The 25,516-nt window shown below is 34.1% G+C and overlaps 2 protein-coding genes across 2 annotated transcripts in view; one reads left to right on the forward strand and one right to left on the reverse strand.

The window, feature by feature from the left end:
- SPATA17 (spermatogenesis associated 17) overlaps window positions 1–1,819 on the reverse strand; it is a 245,377-nt gene extending 243,558 nt beyond the window's left edge. The window contains exon 1 of the mRNA XM_063115289.1: window positions 1,724–1,819. Within this exon, the coding sequence (XP_062971359.1) occupies window positions 1,724–1,791 (68 nt within the window). The 5' untranslated portion in view covers window positions 1,792–1,819. The remainder of the gene's footprint in view (window positions 1–1,723) is intronic.
- Window positions 1,820–2,175: 356 nt separating this feature from the next.
- Window positions 2,176–25,516, forward strand: part of GPATCH2 (G-patch domain containing 2) — a 164,311-nt gene continuing 140,970 nt past the window's right edge. Inside the window, exons 1-5 of the mRNA XM_063113450.1 lie at window positions 2,176–2,246; window positions 12,007–12,723; window positions 17,705–17,766; window positions 20,525–20,707; window positions 21,190–21,269. Coding sequence (XP_062969520.1) covers window positions 2,191–2,246; window positions 12,007–12,723; window positions 17,705–17,766; window positions 20,525–20,707; window positions 21,190–21,269 — 1,098 coding nt within the window. The 5' untranslated portion in view covers window positions 2,176–2,190. The remainder of the gene's footprint in view (window positions 2,247–12,006; window positions 12,724–17,704; window positions 17,767–20,524; window positions 20,708–21,189; window positions 21,270–25,516) is intronic.

Raw genomic sequence — 25,516 nt, forward strand, 5'->3', positions numbered from 1 at the left:
AGATTAGAAGGAACTGATCTAGTCAATAACAGATGGAGAACGACAATAAAAATTTCTCAAGGAAATTGCCTATTTACTCTTCCATGTATTAATATTTTATATGGTTTTTTTCCATAAAGCTATCAATACTCTGCTTTTTTTAACTAGGCAAATTCAGAATTTTGATTCTCTCATGAACTTAAGAGACATTCCTTCACTCTGAAAATATTATTAATAATACTAATAAATAAAATATTCAGAATGCCAGATTATCTTCATTATAGCCTTTGCGCAGTATTAGCCATTGGTCCAATCTCCATGTTTGGGGAAATGTGCCCATTGTCTAAAGCCATGCAATGGGAACAAAAAATTTCACAGTGAAATCTGTAAGGGGAAATTATATCATTTGCTGTTTTGTGTTACTTCGCCAGCCTTTTCTAAAACACTCTCTAGAGCTCTAAACATATGGATTAATATTTACTTGTAACAGTGTGGAAACAAAATGAAATACCACATGTTATAGATCCTAGTGCAATGCCTCCTATATAATCAATGCTCAAGAAATGTTAGTCTTTTCTCTTCCTGTTCATTTTACTCTATCACAATTATTTTTCAAATGCTTATATTCCATACTAGGCCGTGAACATCATGAGGGATGGAGCTTATTTCATTTATATATGTATGTTATAAATAAATACAGGGCATGCCACATACTGTAAATAAATGCTAAATAAATAGATAATTTATATCTTTAGCTATTTTTAGTACATTTACTTAACCAGGACCAATGGTTGGTAGAAAGATTCATTAATGTGATTATTCAACAAATCATTGTGCAGCTATTATGTGTCAGAAACTATGATAGACATTGGAGAATGAAGTAGTAGGAAGCAAAAAAAAAAAAAAAAAGACACTGTCTCTGCTTCTAGTTTAGGAGGGGAGATACATATTATCTCACATAAGAATGTAAAATTGAATCATGATCGGTGCAGTAAGAGAAGTACTTGGTGAAATAACAATGTAGTAGGTGAAATAAATGTTAGAATAAGAATGACTCAACAAGTTCCTGTCTTATTGACAAACTTTCCATTGTGTCTTATCATAGCCTAATTCTTTTTTTTTTTTTTTTTTTTCCAGTTTCTCTTATGTTGGTAAAACTCCTGGGTCAATGCTTCCAGAAGGCCAGTTAAAATGAACCTGTTCCTGGGTGAGAAGTTTGGGAGTAGAGAGATGGGGAAGGCTGCTAGAGTCTTTCTTTGCCCTCTTCTATTAATCATGTGTACTAATTATGTTACAATGGTTTAGATACTTTCACTTTAAGAAAACAATGAATCACAGAATAATTGAGTTCAATTCTGTTTGTGAAATAAGGGCGACTCACCGCTAGGTGACGGGGGCCACAGTGAGCTAGAGGGCCTAGGGGACCCCAGGCAGGCCATTCACTCTTCCACAGGGAGAACATGGGTTTCATCACGTTGCGGAGTGATGATGTCGAAGAAAAAAAAGTTCACTTTGTAATGTTATCGATGCTGGGCTTTCCCTCACACCATGTCAAGCTGCGCATGCATGGCCGCCCTCCATCTATAATCACCCTCCACCGTAACTCTACTTTGAAACTTCTGATTATGTTTGCGGCCCACGGGGGCACAACTGGGTTCTCCTCATGAACTAGGCAACTCCCGCCGAGAAACAACCGGCCAAAGCCACGCCGGCCCTTTTCGCGATCCCTCTCTTCACGACTTACCTGTTCCTAAAGTAGTACTGACTTCCTACAAACGAAGACCGACCTTGCAGTCGGGCTAACGTCGCCATGGCCTCTCGGCCCCCCAGTTCGCGGCCGGTGTTGCTATCGGTCTCCATGGCAACTGGGCGACAGCACAGTCTAGCCCCGGGGGTGCGACTTTCCGTTCACTCCTCTTTTCTTGCACGCTGTTTCGTCTTCAAGGATACTAGAAAGAGAAATAAGAAATTTTTGTGTATCAGAAAGTTTAGTTTATTGGCCTTTATCTTTTCTGTGAGTAAAAAGAGGCGATTATAGGAGGGGAAAGAAGTAGGGGAAATGGTTGCTCCGGGCATCCGGTTTCCGCCTCCAGTCTGCTTCCGGAAGCTCATCTCAAAATGCTGAACTACCCTTTGCCAGTGGCCGGTGCTGTAGAATTTGGAATCTGTTCTCGGGCCTGAGCCTTGAGGCCAGGCTCCTGGGTGTCGTTAATGTTCGGGGCCGCCGGGCGCCAACCGATCGGAGCTCCAGCCGCCGGGAACAGCTGGTGAGGCTGGCGGCCCTGGGGATGGGAGGTCAGGAAAAGGGTGGGATGGCCGGAGGCTGCTGACCTGGAGTGGAAGGGGGAGGGAGTTGTGATGTTTGATCATAAGACATCTGGGCCTTGCTCTCGCTTGTGCCCGGGATGGACGCAGTTTGAGGGAGGCGTTGAGGTGTGTGCTAAAGATTTGTGAAGGAATGCAGTAAATGCTTGCTGATTGCTTGTCTAACACTTAGCATATTCTAGGAGTTAAGCTCTCCCTACCACAGGAGCAATTCGTCTCCCCCTTGATGGTTGACAGGACTAGGAACAGTATTTGTCTTAATCCAGGCCTTATTCTCCATCCCTCTTTTAAATTTTATCGGATTATACCAAGTGTCTTGGAATATCAAATCCCAGAAGTCTAGAGTTCTGGAAGTTTAGTGGTAGAAGAGACATTATTCTCCCACCCCTTTTGGGGGGAGGGTTTAACCTACCTGTTTCCCCTACTTTGAACGTTATGTTCTAGTTCAAATGAGATGTCTTTTGGTGTTCTCTAAGAACATATAAATGTCAGGATTAAGTTTGGGGTTTGACTATGACCATAGTATCACATCACCAGTGCCACTTTAGAATAATATATTGCTTTGACTTTTCAAAGTGCTTTCACAAATTAATACTTTATTCTTATGACAATCCTATAATACCAGAATATCACAGGCACAGAATACTTAAGTGACTTTTCCAAAGTTGCCCTGCACATTTTAATCCTAGAGCTAGAAGCTAGTTTTTGGGTTTCTAGTTTAAAAACTCTGTGATGTTTGTCCTATTTTTCTCCCAAGCCTTTTTCTACCATACATAAGACAAGCAGTGAAACAAACAAATTCCCACTGACAATCCTGTAGCATAAATTTTGACCAACAGGTGAAAGAAATGTGACTAAAAAGTGCATGTCCATTCCTGGATTCTGCAGAAAATAGAACACGGGGGATTCTAGTAGTCTGTGATCTCAAAGAATTTCTTTTGCATCACCTGTCACTGAAAAGTTAAAAGAATACCTTTCCCAAAATATTTTCAGTTGGATCAGACCATTTTTAAATGAGTATAGATTTGGTTATGCTACTTTTAAATTGTCACATTTTCCAGTGAGAAAAGTAGGGAGCACTTTTTTAATGAGCCATTTTTAATGGTATAATTAACACAGAATAAAACTTACAGTTTTTAAATACTTAATTTTATTAGCAATTGTATTATGCTTGCATAACCACCACACAAATCAAGATAAAGGACATTTCCATCACCGCAGAGTTCCCCCTCAAGGCTACCATTGCGCGGTAAGGGAGGGAGACAGAGTGTGCTATATATAAATTGGTCTGTTCTTGCTATGGTGATATTAATTTGGAGAATAGGTGACTATTTAATTAAGAACTATGACTCATTCAACTCTTCTCTGCCTTCCATCTTCTACCCGAATCATGGTTAGGTACCTCTTTATAATACAGAGAAAGCTTATTCAATTCTCTTTTTTAAAGAATCTGTTTTCACTTGATGGCTCGCAACTCGTCCTTTCTTATGGCATCAGAGTGTAACATAGCACGTTGCACTTAGTGTTTTTGAATGAAATTCTTAAAATCTTGCCCGATTTTGTAGATGCATGTATTCTAGAGAACTGGAACCTTTATTTTCTAATTTATTTGCACAACTGTCCAGTCATTCAAAATTTCTTAATGTAATTTTCTTTTTTATTTATTGAACATTTACTATACCATGCATGTATGTTTTATCCCAGTAATGAAATCCTAGTGCCACTGGGGAAGCTACTACTAAGCAGTTACTTGGTGCCAGGTTTTACATACATATGTCATCTCATGTAAATCTTTTGAGGTAGGTGTATTTTGCATTTTAGGTAAGGTGGACACGGAGGCAAAGATAGTCTTAATAATTTGCCTAAGTGTTATATTTGTAGTATGATTCCAGTACACCTAAAGAAAAAAAAATTTTTTTTTTTCTGACCGGTAAGGGGATCGCAACCCTTGGCTTGGTGTCGGCCGCACCGCACTCAGCCAGTGAGCGCACCAGGCCATGCCCATATAGGATCCGAACCCGCGGCCTCGGTGCTACCAGCGCCGCACTCTCCCGAGTGAGTCACTGGGTCGGCCCCCTAAGGAAAATTCTTAACCACCCTCGTATAGTGCCTATGAGTCTCAATATGATACAATTTATCTCAAGGAATATGTGTACTAGAAAGTATATACCCAAGTTTGTTAACCAGCCTGGAATTGTTAACATATTTAAATCCCATCATGACTTTTTCAGGTTTTTCTCCAGTGTGGAGGTTGGCAGCTCAATTTTTATGCACAAAATGGATAAATGTAGACTATTTCTTTATTGAACTGTGGTGTTCTATGTACTTAACTTTTTGTGGCTTTGCTTTAAAAAAAAAAAAAAAAAGTTAAAATAAACTATTTTGACACTGGAGCTTTGTTTCTCCATTTTCATTCCTAGTTGGTATTTTGATTTTCTTTCGGTCTGGAAAACGGTATAGGAAAAAATGTGCATTTTTGAGTAACTGGTTTTTGGGTTTTTTGGGTCTTGAACTCAATTTCGGACTGTCAGCTTTGTTTGAGTCAGGTTTCTGTTTCAACAATTAAGAATCAAAGCAATAGCCAGTATGATTTGGGGCAAGTAATTTGTTAATTTTGGTGTAGCTTCTTAGCATTCATATTTATGTCAAGCTGAAAACCTTCAAACTGTCTTTGATAATTTGTTCTTAATTTCACATTTATTTAACTAAAAACTTAAGAGTGTCTGGCTTGTTAATATGGCAGAAAATCTGAAATCTGAATTGTCTAAAATATTTATTCAGGTCATATTTTCCTTTTGTTATTTGTTCGTTCATTAGTCACTCATTAGTTTGTTCATCCAACATATTTTTTTTTCGTCTGTTATGTGGCAAGCATGCTAGATACCTGTGATTAATATTCAGCTGTCTTCATTCTTATTCCTGTTCCAGGAATTCAGGATATATTATCTGTTCAATAAATATTTACTGAGTAGTTACCATGTATAAGCTGTAAATAAGACTCATTTCCTACCTACTAAAAGCTTGCCTAGATGCAGTCGAATACATGCATATTGACAAGAATTAGAATGAATTACTTTTTAGGTTCTAAATTTTTTATTTTGTTTGTTTTAGACTCTGACTTTATTTTATGTAGGCAATTGTTAATTCAATAGTTTACATTTTGAAAGCGATTAGAGTATAAGAAGTTTTAAGTGACTCTTGAAGTCATTAAGTGAAGTAACAAAAATGAAAAGAATGGTCTTTAAATTTAAATAATAGATGAATTTGCCTTATTAAGTCACTAATTTGGAAAATAGAATTAGACTTTTTTTTTCTTAAAGACAATCGTGGTTTGGTTTTCACCAAGCTACCAGAGTAAAGAGGAAGGAAAGCTTTCTGAGTGTTTCTGTGGTGACAAAGGTGACAAAGTAGCAGCTGCCAGCAGCGCCTACAATTGAATACTAGTCATTGGAGCTTTTGCTCCCATTATGGGAAATGAGTTTTTCTGTTTGGTGGCCTTGTGATCTTAACTGGGAAGGATTATTCTCTTTCATCTTTTTCTTTCTCGTTTATATTAAGGTGGGAGTAGTTAAGATATACAGCATTCACTTTTTATTTTAATCTTGGGATTTTTTTGGTTTTTTGTTTTTGTTTTTTTTTTAGTTCCATAGCATCTTTAAGGAGTCCTAAACTTCCTGAAATTGTGTGCAGTGATTTTGCATATGTATGTTATCCTCCTTTTCCCCAACATTCAGAATGCTTCATAACCTTAGAAAAGTCAAAGTCCTTTGCTTTTACTCTGGTATCCTCAGGATTCAGTTATACTTTACAAGCAGAATGATTTGACATTTCAGTGACCAGTTTTTCTTATTTGTGGATAGAGGTTGTTGAAAGGTAAAATAACTTTTCTTAGAAATTAAGTACACACTCTCTTCCTCACAAAATCCCTTCAAGGTAGAAATGATACCCATTGTTATGATGAATAAATAGAATCAGAAGGTAAGTAATTTGTCCAAGGTCCCAAGGTTAATGAATTTAACAGAATTTAGCTTCCATATTCATAGCTTTGACTCCAGAGCTCAAGTCTTCAACAGCTTCCACCCAGTCTTTTTTTTTTTTAGAGAATTCTATTCCATGTTTATTGCATAGAGTAGATGTACAGTTGCAATTAATCATGTACGTTTTAAAATATGATAGTTCCCCCCACCAAACCTTACGTGTTTCAAAAAGAGAGAAAAAGTTTACTTCTGATTAATGGTTTAAATAAATAGTTCAAGGAGTTTCTAAACTAGTATAAGTGTAAACATTTAATGTTAGAGTTATTCTTAATTTCCTAAGATGACCCTCCCAGATATATAAAAGGAGAAAATTGAAGACAAAATTTCTTAATAGATTATGAGGTTCAGATAAAGACTTATTTTGATATATAATATTACCGTCAAGGAAGGAAATTTATAAGTTATTATGAACAGCACAAATCTTAAGATAATTCTCATGGATCTTATTGTCATAAAATTTAGCCCTTAATGTGTCATCCTTAAGGTTCACCATTTACGTGTTTACTAACCCATTGTCATCATAGTCTACAGTATTATGGAGGCATGTAATTCCAATAATTTTCTTCTAAAGTTTGTGAATAGTCATAATATGTATTCATGAGCATAGTTCTTGACCATGTACTGTGTGTTAGTCTGTAATGTTTTTGTACAAGTTTAATTTTCATTCATACAGAAACTATCACATAAGTGGTTATTTCTTCCTTAAATTTTTGAAAGCTAACTAAGCAGTTGTACTTAGCAACAGATAATTTACTTTTAGCACTTCCCTCCTAAAATTACTAAACTTTGTAGAAGAGATAATCCATGTTTTAGAGAGGTGAAGATGAGAATTTTACCATGTGCTAGGTGATAAACAGTATTTTATTTCTTTCTCCATAACTAGATGTTTAATAGCTGTAATCAGTTACCCTTTAGTAATACCTGGAAGGTTTTTCTTTGTTTTTTAATGAACTTGTTATGTTTATTCACTGGACACACATGTATATCCTTTTTTTATAGTTATTTTTATCAGCGTTCAGGCAAAGAAATTATTCCCTGACTAATTTTTCTGTACCTGCTATATTTCTCCCTCTTAAGAATAGTAGTTATTGGTAGTAGAGGCTGCAAAAAACAATAGATTTTGATAAAATAGTTGACTGTTAGTATTGGAGGAATTTGTTTTCTGGGCTTTCTTCACTCCTGCTGTGTCCATCTATACTGTTGACTGCCATTTAAGAGCTCTTGGGCTATCAGTCAGCTTCCAATCCTTACGGGAGATGTAAGCAGTAAGTTAGGTCCTAGGTAGCTTCCTGATTCTTCTTCCTTGAACCAGGAACATTTGAAGGAAAACTCTAAACTCAATAGCATGTTTTCTACACTAGTTGATCTTCCTTACTCTTTAATCATATACTTTTAGGAAATTTTTTTTTTCTGAATTGATTAGAGTCTGGTGGTAAGGAACCCAAGGATAATAGTTCACTAATTTACTGGATATTTAATATTGCCCAGAGGAGGACAAATGAACAAACTTGACCTTTGGTCGAAAATTCTTAAATAAAACCAGCTTATCAGTTTTTGGATTGGCCATACATTTTATATTGCTCTGCATAATCTAGTACCATCTGGGAAAAAAAAAAAAAAAAGTGCTCATCTGATCAAGTCATTTCTTTTTACAAAATCCAACTTTATATAGATGGTGGGACTATAATTTTTATTTTAGGGTATTCTGTTCATCTGGGCTATCTTAAGAAAACTATTAATGAGCTGTTATCTTAGACATTGTACCTGATGCTAACTAGTCTCAAAAGATTTCATTTCCAGATGAATTCCAAACGAAGGTAAATTATTTTACAAACATGAATATAAAAATCTCTAATTAGTTAAGTGGTATATTCACTGAATTTACTATAATTCAAACTTTAAAACTGTGGATGTTCAATAAGAACAGATTTATAGAGAAAAGTTCTGTATTTCCAGGTTTCGCCTCCAATATAATGATTTTGTTTCTGTGAGGCCAGTTGATACCAGTTTTACCTGAGAGATGTTAGTGAAGTAGCTTAATACGAACAGACTATAATATTACTGGCTCATGAACATGGGTTTTGATTGGGATTGACTTAAAAAAGAGTCTAGTTGTTTGAAACTAGAGTTGATTTGAACTCTGAATAGCACTTAGATTAAATATATTTTTTCTGTGTTTTTATACGGTTTTTTTAAACAAAAGCTTTTAAAAGTAATTTTAGTTGATTCATATTTCATTGACATCATAAAATAAATTGGAGTCTTCTAGTTAGAATATTTTTAAAAATATAGCTTATTTTCTCTTGAGAGAAACAATATAAAATTGAATAAGGCTAACACAAGTTTAATAAGATCCTAAAGAAATTTGGCTTTCATGTTTAGTAACATTATTGGTTGTATTTTGTTAAAGTCTATTAATTATAGTAATACTTTTTAAACAAAATTAATTGAAGATATCAGATTTCAGTGGATTGAATCCATGATAAACTTTTTCTATTATTAATATCACCAAATTTTCTCTTCTAAAGTAAAATACGAAATTGTAACTTTCAAAATAAACTGAAGTTTTAGTTGGATGTTATATTCATGCATTGAGTTAATTTCATGTTTTAATATTTTGAAAGTCATTTACCCATTGATAAGAAAACTCTAAAAGTAAGTTACTCCAGAACCACGTGATACAGTCTTTTACAAAAAGGGTGCTTATTTTAATACATGTTAAACTGGCTTTGAGGGACTTTTAAAAAGTGCAATATTATATTCAGAAATCGTAAATGTTTCAGACCACATTTCTTCCAAAGAAATAGTGCAAAGGGAAAAAACAAAATATTCATTGCATTAAGAGAGAACAAAAAGGCAGTTATTACCATATACATAATAGAAAAGAGATCCATTTGGCTCATCAGTGTAGTCGGAGTTGTAGCCCTTATTTTGGCTGGGTTCTAATTACCATGTATTGGATATTTCTCTTAATCTAATGCAGATTCCTGAACTTGAGTTATATAGAGAACCCTTATAATGGAAAAAAGAAATCTCAATGGCCCTCCAGATTTTATTTAAAATATGTATTTGGAAGGCAGTTATGCTCACCACTATACCACCAATGCCAACACAATGGAATACTACTCTACCATAAAAAAGAATGAAATACCTCCATTTGCAGCAACATAGATAAACTTAGAAAAAATCATATTAAGTGAAGTAAGCCAGGCACAGAAAGAGAAAATCCATATGTTCTCTTTCTGTGGGAGCTAAAGTAATAAACATATAAATAAAAGAAGAAAGACACAACATTCCCAATAATACATTGAACTTTCAAAAGGACAACTGAGGTTACTAGGAGCAGGGAGAGAGAGGAGAGGGAGGAATGGGTAAAGGGCCATGAATAGCAATGATAGTGTATATTATTGAATATAATAATTATTCTGATGTGAGCAACACATATTGCATGTAGGTGTTGATGTTCAACTCTGCACCCCACAGATATGTACAATTAACTTTGTTACAATAAATAAAAAAATATATATATATATATATTTGAATCACCATGTTTTTGAAAACTGTGTATCTGTATAGGCATTTTGTTTATATATTCAGAATGCCAAAGAAGATAGATTTGAATAATACAAAGCTACATTAACCAGAAGGCAATGCCATTTTACTTAATTGCTCACAGTGCATATTTTACTAACAAGTACAGGGTTGGTTCTTTGAACCCAAATCACTTTCATCAGCTATACTACCCTGTGCCTTTAGTTGATTTGGGTATCCCACCCCTTTTTTCCATTCAAAACAATGTAATACCTAACTATGAGTCGTTTGGCTTTTACACAGATGTATGTTAAATCTGTCTCAATGATTAAAGTAGTATTACTTGGAGCTAAATCACTCATAAACAAAAAATACAAACTGGATACAGGAATTATGTAGCTGTTTTTGGCTGTAGTTCGGTAAACCCTGAGGCACTGGAACAATAGTTCTAAAGTTTGAATCCTATCTCTACCATTTAGATGTGTCATTGTGACAGAGATCTCTTTGTCTCTGTGTATTTCATCTACCACCTCATAGGGTTATTGTGTGAGAATGAAATGAAGTAATACACGGGCTAGCTGGTTAACTCAGTTGGTTAGAGTGTAGTGTTACAACACCAAGGTCAGGGGTTCCGATCCCTGTACCGCCAGCCACAAAAACAAAAAATAGACCAAAAAAGTTGAAATAGGGTGATCTATACAAACACTTAGAAATGGGCCTGGCACATAGTAAGTACTCATATGTTAGAAGTTATATGTGTGCGTCATATTGTAAATGGTAAATCCTGTTGAATTACAATGTGTGTGTGTTTTTAGGTTTCATTGAAATGAAAAGACAAAGTTGAAAGTTGGTATAGGGAACTTGTAAAAGCCTGAAATCATAGACTGTCGAGACTATATGTGACTAGAGAGACTATATAGAGCAAGGGTTGACAAACTATAGCTAGCCATCACCTGATTTTACAAATAAATGTTTATTAGAACACAGCCATGTCCATACATTTATGTATTGCCTGTGGCTATTTTTGCATTACAATGCCAAGTTGAGTAGTAAGAGATCTAATGGCCTGCAAAGCCTAAAACATTTACTATCTGGCCCTCTGCAGAACAGTTTGCCAACCCCTGCTGTAGACTCTAGAAACTGTACGAGCCTCTGTAGGACTGTTGAGGATATTTAGATCCCTAGGTGCCTCTAGAACTCAATTTGAGAAATGACTGCTCGTGGTCTTCATAAGAAAGGTACATATCTGAATTATCTGTAATGTTTAAAAGATAACATTGGATACCTGGGCTTTATATCACTAACTAATTTAAAATCTTTGGGAATTGGGTTTAGAAAAGACCAGTATAATTTGTAAAAGTTTCCAAAGACTACTAATACTTATCCTTACTGATTACTGAATAATTTTCTCACTGATAATGTAGTTCAGTGCTCTTTAAAAAAAAAAAAAAGAGCTTAAAGTGGTGTTTCAGAATGAGTTAATGATGGGACCTTTTGACCAATGAAGCTCCAGTTAGAATATAAACATAGTTTCTGCTTCCCTTGGTTATGACATTAGTTTGGCCTATGCCTAATATTTGGGTAAACTTTCTTTTCACATATATTACAACTATTTATCTTGAACGTACCTCTCTCTCTTTGTCTGCCTCTTATATCATGGCAGTGATTTGTTAGAGCACGTGGTGAATAGAGGATTTCACGCTTTCTTCTTTAATTAGAGATTAGTGGGTACAGAGGAGACTGAGAACGTTCACTGTATATCTGCTCTAGGAAAACTGGCTCCAGAAAAAGGCAGGAGTAGACTAGGGGACAGTTATTTAAGCAGAAAGACTTTTTCCATAATTACACAGTAAAAATATAAAGTACTGGGATCTCTCACTCCTGATATTAGCTTATTCTGTCTTGAAATAATTCCTATGTTTAGTAAAAGAACTTACAAAAAAAGAGGCTTAAAAATCAGAAGATTTGCAACTGTAATATCTTGAATAGTACAATTAAATAGCTTTTAAGCATTTTGTAATGACTATTCATTTTAGTCAAATTTAGAGTGAATTGTCTGCTGTAGAAAACTAGGTTAAATACAGTTATAGGTGACTGTTTTCTTTACTTTTTTTCCTTTCTCTAAAAAATGTAGGCATTTCAGTAGAACCATGGAGGAACTGGTTCATGATCTTGTCTCAGCGTTGGAAGAGAGCTCAGAGCAAGCTCGAGGTGGATTTGCTGAAACAGGAGACCATTCTCGAAGTATATCCTGCCCTCTCAAACGCCAGGCAAGGAAAAGGAGAGGGAGAAAACGGAGGTCATATAATGTTCATCACCCATGGGAGACTGGTCACTGCTTAAGTGAAGGCTCTGATTCAAGTTTAGAAGAACCAAGCAAGGACTATAGAGAGAATCACAATAATAATAAAAAGGATCATAGTGACTCTGATGACCAAATGTTAGTGGCAAAGCGCAGGCCGTCATCAAACTTAAATAATAATGTTCGAGGGAAAAGACCTCTATGGCATGAGTCTGATTTTGCTGTGGACAACCTTGGAAACAGAACTTTACGCAGGAGGAGAAAGGTAAAACGCATGGCAGTAGATGTTCCGCAGGACATCTCCAACAAACGGACAATGACCCAGCTGCCCGAAGGTTGTAGAGATCAGGACATGGACAATGACAGAGCTTACCAATGTCAAGAATTTACTAAGAATAAAATCAAAAAGAGGAAATTGAAAATAATTAGACAAGGACCAAAAATCCAAGATGAAGGAGTAGTTTTAGATAGTGAGGAAATAAGCCAGACCAGTAAGGACAAAATGGAATATGAAGAGCAAAAAGTCTCAGATGAGCTCATGAGTGAAAGGTGACTTTTATATTCTCTAAATATAAAAACATTTGTTCCCAGTGTTTGTGGTTGAAAATGTGTTTTATATTTTAATTAATTCTATTTTAAAATAATTATAAATTGTAATAATGGTAGTTATATTACTGTTTAACTATGATTATATTTTCTTATAACTTATGATGTTTAGCATAAAGCAAAATTCCTTATTCGATTTACACAAAGTCTTTTTGTTGTGTTTTAATGACTTAATTTTCAGCTACAAAGAGAAAAGGAAATGGATTTTCAGTGGCAAAGAAAGTGCTTTTGAATAACAGCACATTTGTAACGCTTAGAATTGGATATGTAATTATTCATTTGTTTAATTATAGAGCTTTAGCCTTTGTTGCTTTTTAGAGTATCACGAAAAGTTGATTCCACTTCAACATGTGTACGACTTGATATTTTAAAAAGTCTATAGCTTGCTAGGAATTCTGATCACTTAGGAATTGTAAAACCCAGTTTATAGTCTAGAAACACCTGATTTTGTCATTAGACAAATGGAAGAAGCAATGATCCTTTGCCAATTAGTCTAATCTATACATTTTAGAAATCAGGTATACTAGAATAATTAATAATAAGTAGTATTTTAAGCATCAAAAGGTAAGTGATCATTTTTCTTTTATACAGGAGTGATGCTTCTTGCAGGAAATGAGAAGGTGTTGACTTTGTTCATCCTTGTAGGTGAGGGTTCTTAAAACCAAATGCTAAAGGAGTGTTTGATTTTTAATTTGCAGTATTGTGATAATTTTAATGATGTGGATTATGAACTATGGATTTTTTTTTGTAAATATTATTGTAGACATGAATGAGACCTGGTCAGAGTTTATAGAATGTTCTTTTATTAGACATGGTTTGCTATTTATGTAATTTTTCTAAAGAAGTAAAAATTTCTTTAAGTAAAAAAATGTTTCAGGAAGGCTTTGAAAATTTTATGGTATCTGTTTTTCTTCCAGGAATGTTTTCAGTTTTACACAGAAATAAGAATTATTTGTGTGCTTGTATTGGGCCATTGTGACTGAGAACCACAGAGCCTTGCTTGAAAGTAATTATCTTGCTCAGTTGCTGGGAGGGAGAGTGTGTGGCAATGGAGATAACATACTCAGTTCTGGAATATTCACAGTTAGAGGACCTGCTTTCTGGATTGATTGTGCAAGCCGAGTCCTTTTTTCTGATGTCTGCCTTTTATTGATCTGCTTCTTAGGACATCTACCCTGAAATGGAAATGAGATGAAATTCCCATCATTCATTTCTATTCATTATAAAAAGTATTTGAGTATCTGCTAGGTCTGACCAGGCTACCCAGCAGTCAACAAACAGCCCAGGTACAAGTTTACAAAGAGGATGTTTTCACTCTTTAATAAATTTAAAATATATTTTCTCTAACTTTAAACTTTTCAATATAACTATTTTCTGTTGTCACTTAAGAGTTAGGTACAAATTACTTCTGTGGGAAGATTGCTAAATATTCTTATTATATAAAGCTATGTATTTCCTTGAAGCTAATTTATAAATGAGAACAACTTTATCCTGTCCTTGGTTTGTGTGTATGTGTGTGTATGTCAGATTTAACAAACATTTAATTAACTACTATTTACTATTTACTGATGGTACCTGGACTAATAATACAGACTCTGTCCTCAACAGCTTCATAGTCTGTAATAGCCAGACAAGCAAATGATGAAAATGAAATGTGTTAAGTGGAAGGTACTAGTGGGGGAAGACTTTGCAAAAGAGCTATGCTTTAAAGCAAGAACTAATTTCTGAACAAGTTGGGGTGATGAAGAGGAGAGGGGGAAATGGCTTTCCTAGGTAGAGGGAACAGCTTGTGCAAAGGCATGGATTGTGGAGCACGTGTGGTGTATTTGGGGCAGTAGTATATGTAGTTCATTATTCCGAGAATATTGCAGGGAGCTGAGGCTATAGCAATAAGCATTTCTTCAAGGACTATCTGCTATGATAAATAGTTTGGATTTCATTGTATAGGCAGCAGGAAGTCTGAAGAATTTCTAGCAGTGAAGAAAGTCAGCTAGATTTTCATCAAGATAATGTGATCTTGACAGCAGTATTTTGGAGATAAATTAAGGCTATGATAGTAGAGAAAAAGAACTATTCGAAAGTATTTGAGAGAAATTTTAGGAATTGGAATCAGTGGGAGCTTGACTGACTGTATTTGGGATGATGGATGAGAAAGAGTATTCTCAGATGATGCCCAAGTGTCAGTCACAGAAAACATGGGAAATGAACAGATTGGGGCAAGGGTTTGGTAACTGTGTACATATATTTATTCAACAAGCATTCATGTAATATATTCTCATCCAAATACTGTGCTGTAAAGGTCATACCCAAAAAGTGGGAAGAGGTGTTTTTGGAGATAAGCCATGCTGACCATCAGCTGATGAAAATGAAAAGTCTGCTTCTATTTAAGGTTTTGTTCTGATTTATTGAACACAGTAACAGGTATGTGATGTACGTGGAGCAACTAGCTAAATATGAATGAGCTGAAATGTAAATAAGGAAACATGTTGAATACATACACGTAAAAATATCTCAGAGTAAGTCAAAGATCATTAAGGACTAAGAGATGGTCTTAGGGAATTCTGATTTCCTTTTATCTTAAAAAGGGTCGGCAGGTGGAGAGAGGAGAGAGAGGAGACAGGCATACCATTTGGAGGAAGAACGTAAACAAAAAGGCCAAAATGGGAATGGGAAGAATTTAGATGGAGACCCACCAGAGAAACCCTTGAAATCTAAATTTAATCCAACAAATGAGGAAGTAGTTTCAGGCTTTTAAATAGAAGACTGTCTTTTGAGAGAGAGAGAGAGAGAGTGGGAGAGAGAGAGTGAGTGTGTGTGTGTGTGCATTTTATAAACTTCTTCTTTTCACTTTACAGAAAACTTGAAAACATAGTTCAGAGAGTTCACGTATATCACATTCCCATATATCCCACACCCACTTTCCCTATTGTTAATATCTTGCATTACTGTCCTACGTCTGACACAGGTAATGAATTAATGTTAATACATTTTTAAGTAAAGTCCATACTTTATAAGAATTTCCTTTGCTTTTACTTTAGGTTTTTTGGCGTGGTTTTTTTTTTTTTTTTTTTTTTTTTGCTGTTCCAGGATATCATGTTAACTCATTACTTTTAATCAACCAGTTATATTTTGAAAAGATTAACTTTGTTTTATGTAGAATAGATTAGAGGAGGGTAAATCTGAAATCAGATTAGAAAATCATGGTACAAAAAAACTAGCACATTGATTCACAGTCCTTTACCTGCAAATCTGAGCTCTGAAAAGCTGTGAAAAACTAATTCATTTGTGGCCTGATTTAACCTGACCTGTGTTTAATATGGATATTCATTTATTTAATTTAAGGAATATATTAATATATTTGATTGTGGAATGCTACCCCAGATTCCTCTAAGGCATTTTAGAACATACCTTTCTAAAATTTGAATAATTCTGAATTTTAAATATAGTTTGCCTCAATGGATTCAGAAAAGGAATTGTGACCTGAGGTATGTACAAGGCCCTTCATTTGAGTTTTGTTGATGGGGCAAACATGAAAGAAAAAAAGAAAAAAATCCATACTAGTTTGGACAGCTAAATAGCATAAAGAAGAAAGGTGTTCTGAAGAGTTTTAATACGCTAACATCACTATGCATAGAAGAACATACTTGTTTTTAAATAAGAAAATATGGATGTGATGCTGTTAGAAAGTATTTTTATTTCCAATCCTATAGTATAGGGAGCTTTATACATTCATTTAATTTGAAGAAGGTTAAACAAAGAGGTTCTAATTCAGAGCTCATTTAAAGCATGTGCTTCTTAACAAATTCTTACACCTTTCATTAATATTTATTTTTAAAAATTTAATCAAAAACTGAAAATAATATTTTATATTCAGAAAATGTATGTGGATTTAGATCTCATTTATAATTTTAATCTTAAACTTTTCAACTTAAATATTTTAAAACAGGTTGAGATGCCTTTTTTTTTTTTTTAAATAAGTCAGGTTACAGAGTTCTAAATGATAATGGAAAAAGTATTTTAATTAAAAAAAATTACAGGGGCCCATTTTCTGATTGATTGAAATGAAGAATTACAGTAACAGGAAAGTACATGAGGATTTTTAAAGAACATCACTCAATTTTCTTTAGAGGCCAAATCTCTCATTATGTGACCTTGTTCTCTTGGTATTTTAAACTATCTAGACTATCATAAGCATTGCTTCTATTAGAACTAATAGTGACAGTTTGTTCATGTTAGTTGAATATCTGCTATTTGTTTTAATTTGTATGTTAAATTTCACTCTGTATCATACTCAAACTTCTATGGAAGTAACGAGAAACTTATATTAATATTGTTAATACTCATTTTTCTGCTCAGAGTGACCTTAACTTTGATTTAATGGATTAACACCATTGTAAACTTTTTTCTTCCTTGCAAAGTAGTAGAGTTGTTGTGAATTCTTAAGTAATGTCTTTTCCAGAATACTTGCAAATATGGTTTTGAAAAGTAATTTCATCCCAGGCCCTTGTATTTCATGTGCTGAAGAAAGGCTTAGCCTGCTTTTGATTGAGACTTTTCCCATTTTATTGAGCAGTGGTGTTTCAGGCCCAAGCTGAATTGCATGGCATAAGAAAGGCGCAGTGAGCATTTGATGAAAGCAGATAATAAAATGCATCAATTGTGTCAGCACCTCGTTGCTGTCACATCTGGCTTACTGTCAGGGTCCCATTAGATTCCTGTGGTTTTATGTGCCAAAAATAATATGCTCTGTAGTTAATGGAACCACGATATTTGCAGTTTGATTAAAAAAAAAAAATCATCTTATTTTCTTTTAGATCTTTGTCAGGCTTAAATTCCATTTCTGAGCTGCCATGTCTCTTTAAAATTTTACGACTGAGAGATCAATTGTTCTTTTGATCTGTTTCTTTCTTTTTCCTTATTACAGTGATTCCAGCAGTCTCAGCAGCACTGATGCTGGTTTGTTTACCAATGATGAGGGAAGACAAGGTACTGAAATGTTATTTTTTTCTCTCTTTGGAAAAACGTCTTCGTTTTAAAGTTGTGCTTATTACTGGTTATTTCATAAGTTGATGACTGCGGTTCATTTACCTTGCACACACTACTTAGTGGACTGGGGTTTAATAATGTAGCTGGTTTTTTCACATGCTATGAAAGGTCCTGTCTTCATGACCTAAAGTAATTGATTATCCCCGAAAGCTGGTATGTGGAGCTAATGCTATTAAGGAATGGTTATCTTTGTTGAAAAAGCTTTATATACCTGTCTTTTCAATTTTGTCTCTTTTACCAAGTTTGCAAGACACTGGTTCTCATTTCCCCCGATTCCAAACGTATTTAAAACTGTTTAAGCATTCATAAAGATGGATTTGGAAGTTGTCATTTTTATTCACCTGTGACAGTTATACATCCTATCCACGAATGCTATGTTGTAAACTGTTAAACAGAAATGTCTTATATCTTAGATGTTTTCTATCTTTGAAACATCCTAAACCTTTTCACAGTTTAATATGGCAGTATTTTGAAGCTATGAAAAATATGAAACCTTAATAAGGGGTCAGGATTAATCCTTAATTGGATTAATTTCATTTAGTCACATCTGCTCATGATTTTTTTTCTCCTTTTACTCTCAATACGAATCATGAATTAAGCTAATACATATAAATACCAAAAATGTTATCTTCCTTAAGAATACAGTAGAGGGGGACAGTAAGTTCTAAGGGGGAAAAATATATTTATTGTTTTAAATTACAAATCATTTAATAATGTTATGAAAAAAAGGGCAAAGTAATAGCTGCCTACACTTTTTTTCTTGGTCTGTCCCAGATAAATAGGTTCAGAAACTTTTTAAACACTACAGACTTTTTAATATTGAGACTTTGCTAAAATATGTTAAAACATCAGGGCTAAAAGTGAGCTTAACAACCTTGATAATGTACCTAAATTCTCGTTAAAGTATAGATCTTTATGCAAGGTCATATTATAAATGTTGATATTGGTAATGAAATAAAAGAACCTTTTTTAAAAAATGTTTTTGACAAGCCTATCAATCTTTGAAAGCACTGACTGGCTTAGAATGATATGCTAGCATTTATTGTGACCTTCCTATATTTCACGTTCTAAGGGCTTTTCTTACATTTGTTTACATGAAGTTCTTATTTGATTCTTAAAAACCTTATGAGATTCCCAATTTCTTTAAAATGAGGAAACCTACACTAATAGAGTTGAAGTAGCTTCCCTAATGTTATAAAACACTAGAAACCTAATTGATTTATCTGACTTCAGAGCCCAAGTTCTTAATCAATAGCTATTTGATTTTTCTATTTATAATAAAATTGTATATTACATCAAAAATAAAATATCTGGTGTTGTCATGAAGGAAATTAAGATCTAAGATAGCTTCAGGTGACTCCCTGTTTTTTTTCTTCTGCTTAAATCTGTGAAATTTAAATATAACTCGTTTAAGTTCTATGAATTATGCTTTTTTTAAAATTAATTTTTATTAATTCCTCAATTGAAACAATCTAGTGACTCTAGTTTTCCAAATGCCTTTAATTTTTTTCTCCATCTTAATATGAAATACAGCTATTTCCCATAAATCATTTTTAATTAAATGGATTTTGTTTGTTTAGTTTACCTTTAAAAATGTTTGTGGTAATTAGATTTTGGGAATCAGAAATCTCTTTCTCTAAAGGGAAAAAGTTTATGGCAGTTATGATGACTCTCTTAGAAACCAAAATTAGTGGTAACTTCTAAGAAGAATCATGGGGAGAAGACTTTAATGAATCTCAGATCATATTGAAAAATGCAATTTGTCTCTTATTTTTAAAGCCATCTGCCATCAGTATTTTTGTCTCTTTATATAGCTCTTTATAATTCCTTTTTTTTAAAAACAGAATATTAAATCTCACCAAGGACACATTTCAAGCTGAATTTTAAATTGATCATTCATTATCCCATGGTTAAAGTCATGGATGTTCCCCAAAATAAAATTACTGAACAGTGTTCTATTTTAAAAATACCTTGCTTGTAGTAGTCCAATACAGTTTCTTCATAAACTCTGTGGTATTGTCAATTTTCGTTTAAAATCAACTTTTTCAAAACTATTTCTTAATGAACTTAATTGGATTAATTTCATTTAGTCACGTGTGTTCATGATTGTTTCCCCCTTTGCACTGCATGCAATCATGAAATTAAGCTAATATTATATACCATTATCAGCCACAAAGAACAGGTTCCACAGTTTTATACCTTTTAATTCCTCACAGGAGATTAGGTCTTGTTTTTTCTAAATGTAGAAAAGGTAGTAACTTAAGTAAATTTCCCTACAACTTTTGCCAAAGGATTAGCCAGTTTGTTATTGTTTTTTACATTTTCAAGTTGGTTCTAAAACATAACATTTTTCGTTTTGGTTGCTGGCAGAGCTGGTCATAGTGTTAGAGAACATTCCTGACATGAAGCTGTGGTATGGAATAAAAAGTTTTCTTTATAGATTATATGTATGGTTGCCAGAAAAAATACAGGATTCCCAGTTAAATTTGAATTTTAGATAAATAAATAATTTTTAATGCAGTACTTGGGCAAATACTGAAATTTAGTATAATTACTACATACATTAAAAGTTAATTTTTTATGTGAAATTCATATTTAACTGCCATCTTGTATTTTTATCGTCTGACAATCCTAACTGTGTATTTATGTGATCAAACTGAATCTTTGGGGGTTGGGGGGGCTTCTTGTATTTGCACAGGTGATGATGAGCAGAGTGACTGGTTCTACGAAAAGGAATCAGGTGGAGCATGTGGTATCACCGGAGTCATTCCCTGGTGGGAAAAAGAAGATCCTACTGAACTAGACAAAAATTTACCAGATCCTGTCTTTGAAAGAATCTTAACTGGTTCTTTCCCTCTTATGTCGCATCCGGGCAGAAGAGGTCAGTAGCACTGCCTAACTGGTAGATACAGTGGGTTTATGGTCAATCTAGGAACATTCATTGAAAGAGGATAGGCTAAAGTGGAAATTAGAGAATATAAACAGAAGATGCTATAAAGAAACGTGTTGGCCACAAATTCAGCTACTACATGTACCCTGCTTTCAAATTATTGGAAAAATTGACTTGCTTTCCTACTAGGCTCATCATTAAAATGTTGGAATGATAGGAAGGTGATTTGGATAAAAAGAAGCACCCTGGATATTACTCTGGTGCTTAAACACTGGGTAGTTAAGTGCTGACTGCATTAAAACCCTGCTAGGCATTGCTTCAGTTCCTTTAAGGGTGAGTTTTGCATTTTCCCCGGTAATATTCCTGGTGTTTACCCAGCTTCACCACCAACTTACTTTTAATTCTTTATTGATAGGAACTTCTATGCTCCAGTGATCACAGAATCTTCTAAATTGAGTACTTTGATTTTCTAGGTTTCCAAGCTAGACTCAGTCGCCTTCATGGAATGCCTTCAAAGAATATTAAAAAATCTGGAGGGACTCCAACTTCAATGGTAGGCATGCTTTTTTGTTGAATTGTCATGTTTGGAAATGTTTCCATTTCTATGGAATAAAAAGCCACATCCTCATCCTTTATTCATATTCTAATGTTATACTTAAAAATAATCCATTTTTTTGTAGGCTACAAACTGGACCAGTGAGATTCCCCTATAAACCAAATCTTCTAATGCTAATAAATTAGTTACGTTTTGAACATCTGGGGAATGACATTCGAGGGAACCTGGCTCCTGTCCTCTTCCCTGGAGGAATATCATTGAAGTGAGAGCCTCTTTGATGAAAACATGGGGCTGTTTTTGCTGGAGGACTGGTATTCTTCCTTTTAGTTAGAAGTGAACCTGAATTGGGAGGCTTTCTAGGGATCTAGGTTGGCCCAGGGTGGATGGAAACTACTGTAAATTTTATATATTCTTTTCTTTTATGGTTTTCTTTTTACTCGAATCCATTTATGTATTACTCGCTTTGCCAAAATGCTAACAACACCTAGAAAATTAAAAACGTCCAGATCTAACCTAAGTATTCCTTCATGTTAATATTGTGGCTGGTTATGAATTAATTTTCACAAATCTGATTGTTGTAAATAAAAAACATGATACATTGACATTTATGGTTCATTTTTAGAGAAGTCTTATATAGCCAGCATTATTTAAAATATTTGCATTTTACTCGGGTGTTTTGACAAGGGCTAACATGAGTAGTAGGTAAGGTTGATAATATTTTCTGGAGTTTGTATTTTCAGTTTCCCTTCACTTGGATAATTTGCTGTGTATTGCAAACACATTGTATTTTATAGTGTAGTTTCATTGTACTGCAGAAATCATCGTAGCTCTAAACTAGCCACAGTGATAACTAGTCTGCACTAGTAGAACCTTTTATTATTACCTTTTAAATTATCTGCTTTGTCTGATACCTGAAACACATCAAAATTATTATCTTGGCTTAGAGCTTAAAGAAATCATGTGAAAGCTGGTATTTTAACAAATACTGTGTTACTCAGAATCATATTGTCATGTTTAAAAGTGAGAGCCGCTTGTACATCCTTAGAATGGCAGACCATATGTGTCACTGTGAGTGTCAGAAATACTTGCATGAGTTCATTTTCACCAACCAGGGGGGTATATGTAACATTTCTATTGATGGTATAATTTAGACATTAGACTAAGTTCAGGCCATTTGAGTTTTTCAAAATGGTTATATTAAAATGGTTAATATTTTTATTAAGTTCCAATAATTGATGAAAACAATGTAATTCAATACATGTATTTTTATATTAATTGTATGGCTTAATTGTTAATGTAGCATCTAATGGCTAACTTAAATATGATTGGAGAAGAAACTTGAAGTTGAAATTCCCTTTACCTAAAGTTATTACAATCTGAAAGATTTCAATGTTGTAAGTAGAAATTTTGACATCTCCTTTTAGATTACTTGTCTAAACTGGAGAGATTAAAAATGATAAAGTGCAACTTTGAGTATCTTTACCTTTGCATATTTAAAGTGATATTTAAAGGTATAATAATGTAGTGTTTAGTAATTGTAAGTAAACTATTTTGTGTGCTTTGTCTTTGGAGTGAAAATTCATGTTTTTTTTCTGAATTGCATATATGCTTTTATTTTATTTTGTGTAATAACTGTCTGTTAGATCTCAATAAGTCACTTTAAAAACCTTGGCCTATGAACTTTGCCTTACCAATCATGAATCTAGATGAATGCTATCTAGTTCTTGGTTCGGTTTTACCTATTTTTATTTTTGGTTCACTGCTTGCTTGAGCATAGCTGGGATTTGTAGCCCATTTTCTAGGCTTATTGCAATCTCACTGTGGTATTTTATAGAAGCTATTACAACTGATAGGCTACCTTCATGGTATTGATGATACATGGCTTAACCACACTAAAGCTGCCTTCCCTCTCTAAATTGTAAAAAGGTGATTAAGTTTCACTTGATGGAGATATACTATATATGTGTGTTTATCATGGAACTAGTGCATTAGGCCATAAACTGTTTTTCTGGTCTACGTTTTTCATATTTGAAATTTTATTGAAGACAGTGGACTCCTTCAGGTTTTCTTTCTTTCAACCCTGAATTGTCCTTGTTTGGATTTTTAAGTACTGTAATTTTTTATTTTTTTAATAAAATCTGTGACTTGGTCAAGAAAGGTAAGAGTTCCAATTTGTGCTGATATTTTTCTAATTTTCTGTGCTAAGTTTTTGTTGTTGTTGCTCATACTGTTAGTATTACATGTCACTATCTAGTTTTAAAAATCATAATCTCACCAAACTGTCATTTTTAAACAGTACCCATGACATCTGGTAATAAGAAATGAAATTTAGTTACCTTAGACTTTCATACTGGAAAGCCAGATTGCTTTTAAGAAGGATTAATTTTCTGAGCAAAGTCAAACACATGTAGCTGCAACCCATTAAACAGAACGGCAATGAAGCGTTTCTTTTTCGTAAGCAGATGAGTGACGGCACAAATAAATGATGTAGTTTCTTTGACGGAAATGATAGGAAAATCTTTTACTGAAATATCAATGTAAACATTTTTAGGAGAAAAGTTTTCAGTTGGGTGTTAGTTGATTCTTGGTTTTTGCCCTAGTTTTGTTCTATGAAGTTACCACGAACACTGATTAGTGAGTACTGAACCACTGCTCCTAAGGGAAAGACAGGGTTAGGTTCCTGCAAGCCTCTGGTCACAACATTTTCATCATCAGCTCAATACATAACCTTGTTTTCTGTGTATGTTTGTGTTTAAAGACATTTAATGTATATGGTTGCTTCATTCGCATTGAACTCACGGCCGACAGCACTGTAACCCCTGGCTGAACAAAGCTTATCTAACACATGTTTTCTCCGTAAGAAATATCACAGCCTTCTTACACTTAGAAACATTAGAAAGCACTTTTCAGCACTATACTAGGAAGCCATTTAAAACAGTGAAATTACTAACAAAAGCACAAAAATGCAAAAAATTCTGGCACTAAATAGACTACACAAAGGACACTTGTTTATAGTAGGAGAGCTGAAACGAGGCAGAGAGTCACCTTGTTGACCTCAGCTAGGAACATACATGTGCATCAGGCAATTCAAATTTTTGCCCCTCTGCACGTGTCTGTGAATGACTGCAAAAGCTCTGTTAGTATTGATTTTGGGGTTATAAATAAATTTTAGCAAGTAGGCAAATTGGCAAATATGTAATCTATGACTAGAAATGAGGATTGACTAAGATTTGTAGAGAGCAAAGTGGTATTGCAGACAATTTACAAATTTTGAAGTCAGACCTTTGTGAATCTATATTCTGGTTCTACTTTTAACTTGTAATTAAATTTTGAAAGTCATTTTCTCCTTTAAAATAGTGACAGTGCGTCTAAATAGAGACAATACTTTTAGAAACAGTACTTACTTTGCAGAGGTGTTGTCTGGTTTAAGTGAGATTATGTGTACATAACGGGCCCAGCACTATATCTGGCACATAGTATATATTAAGTAAATGACATATTAAATATACACAATATATAATATTTATTATATATGCAATATATGGGATATATTAAGTAAAATATGTTAAATAAATGATAACTATTTACTATTATTATTGGGTATATTAAACACAATAGCTGGTGACTTAGAGAACATTTGTATTATGATAAAAGTGCAGGATTTTAGACTTTAAACTTTTATGTTCATATTTTATATGTAATTTGCCTTTATATTTTTTTTTTAGTGGTTAAAGTGCTCTATATTGCAGCCTTTTGTGTTTTGTTTTGTTTTGTTTTTTTCCTGCTTCATTTATGTTTGAGCTGGCCCCTGTCTTTAGCATGGTCTGTGAAGAATAGTTTTGAATGAATTCTATATCGACAGCTGCTGCATAAAATCTCAAAACTTAATTGCTAACTGAAAAACCACTCTAAACTTTTCTCTTGATCCCTTCACCCCGAGCCACTATGCTATTAATTTGTAGAAAAGCCTATACTATTTAGGAAGTTGAGGTCCAAATTGATCTGATTTTTAAAAATAATTGTGTCCCTGTATATGAGAGGTGGATGTAGACAGAGTCTTGAGAATTTAATGTGGAGAGGAATTACTCTTACTGTTCTGTTAGGAGAAAGCATCAGTTTATTGGAGCCCAGTTAGCCACCTTCTCTTATTCCCCACTTTTAGGTGAATTAGGAAAATGATAATTAGTTCCAAGGGATATCCTGAGGCCATTATCCTGGAGCCTCAGCTTGAATCTCTTATATTT

Source organism: Cynocephalus volans, chromosome 11 (assembly GCF_027409185.1).
Source record: "Cynocephalus volans isolate mCynVol1 chromosome 11, mCynVol1.pri, whole genome shotgun sequence".
Classification (NCBI taxonomy): Eukaryota; Metazoa; Chordata; class Mammalia; order Dermoptera; family Cynocephalidae; genus Cynocephalus; species Cynocephalus volans.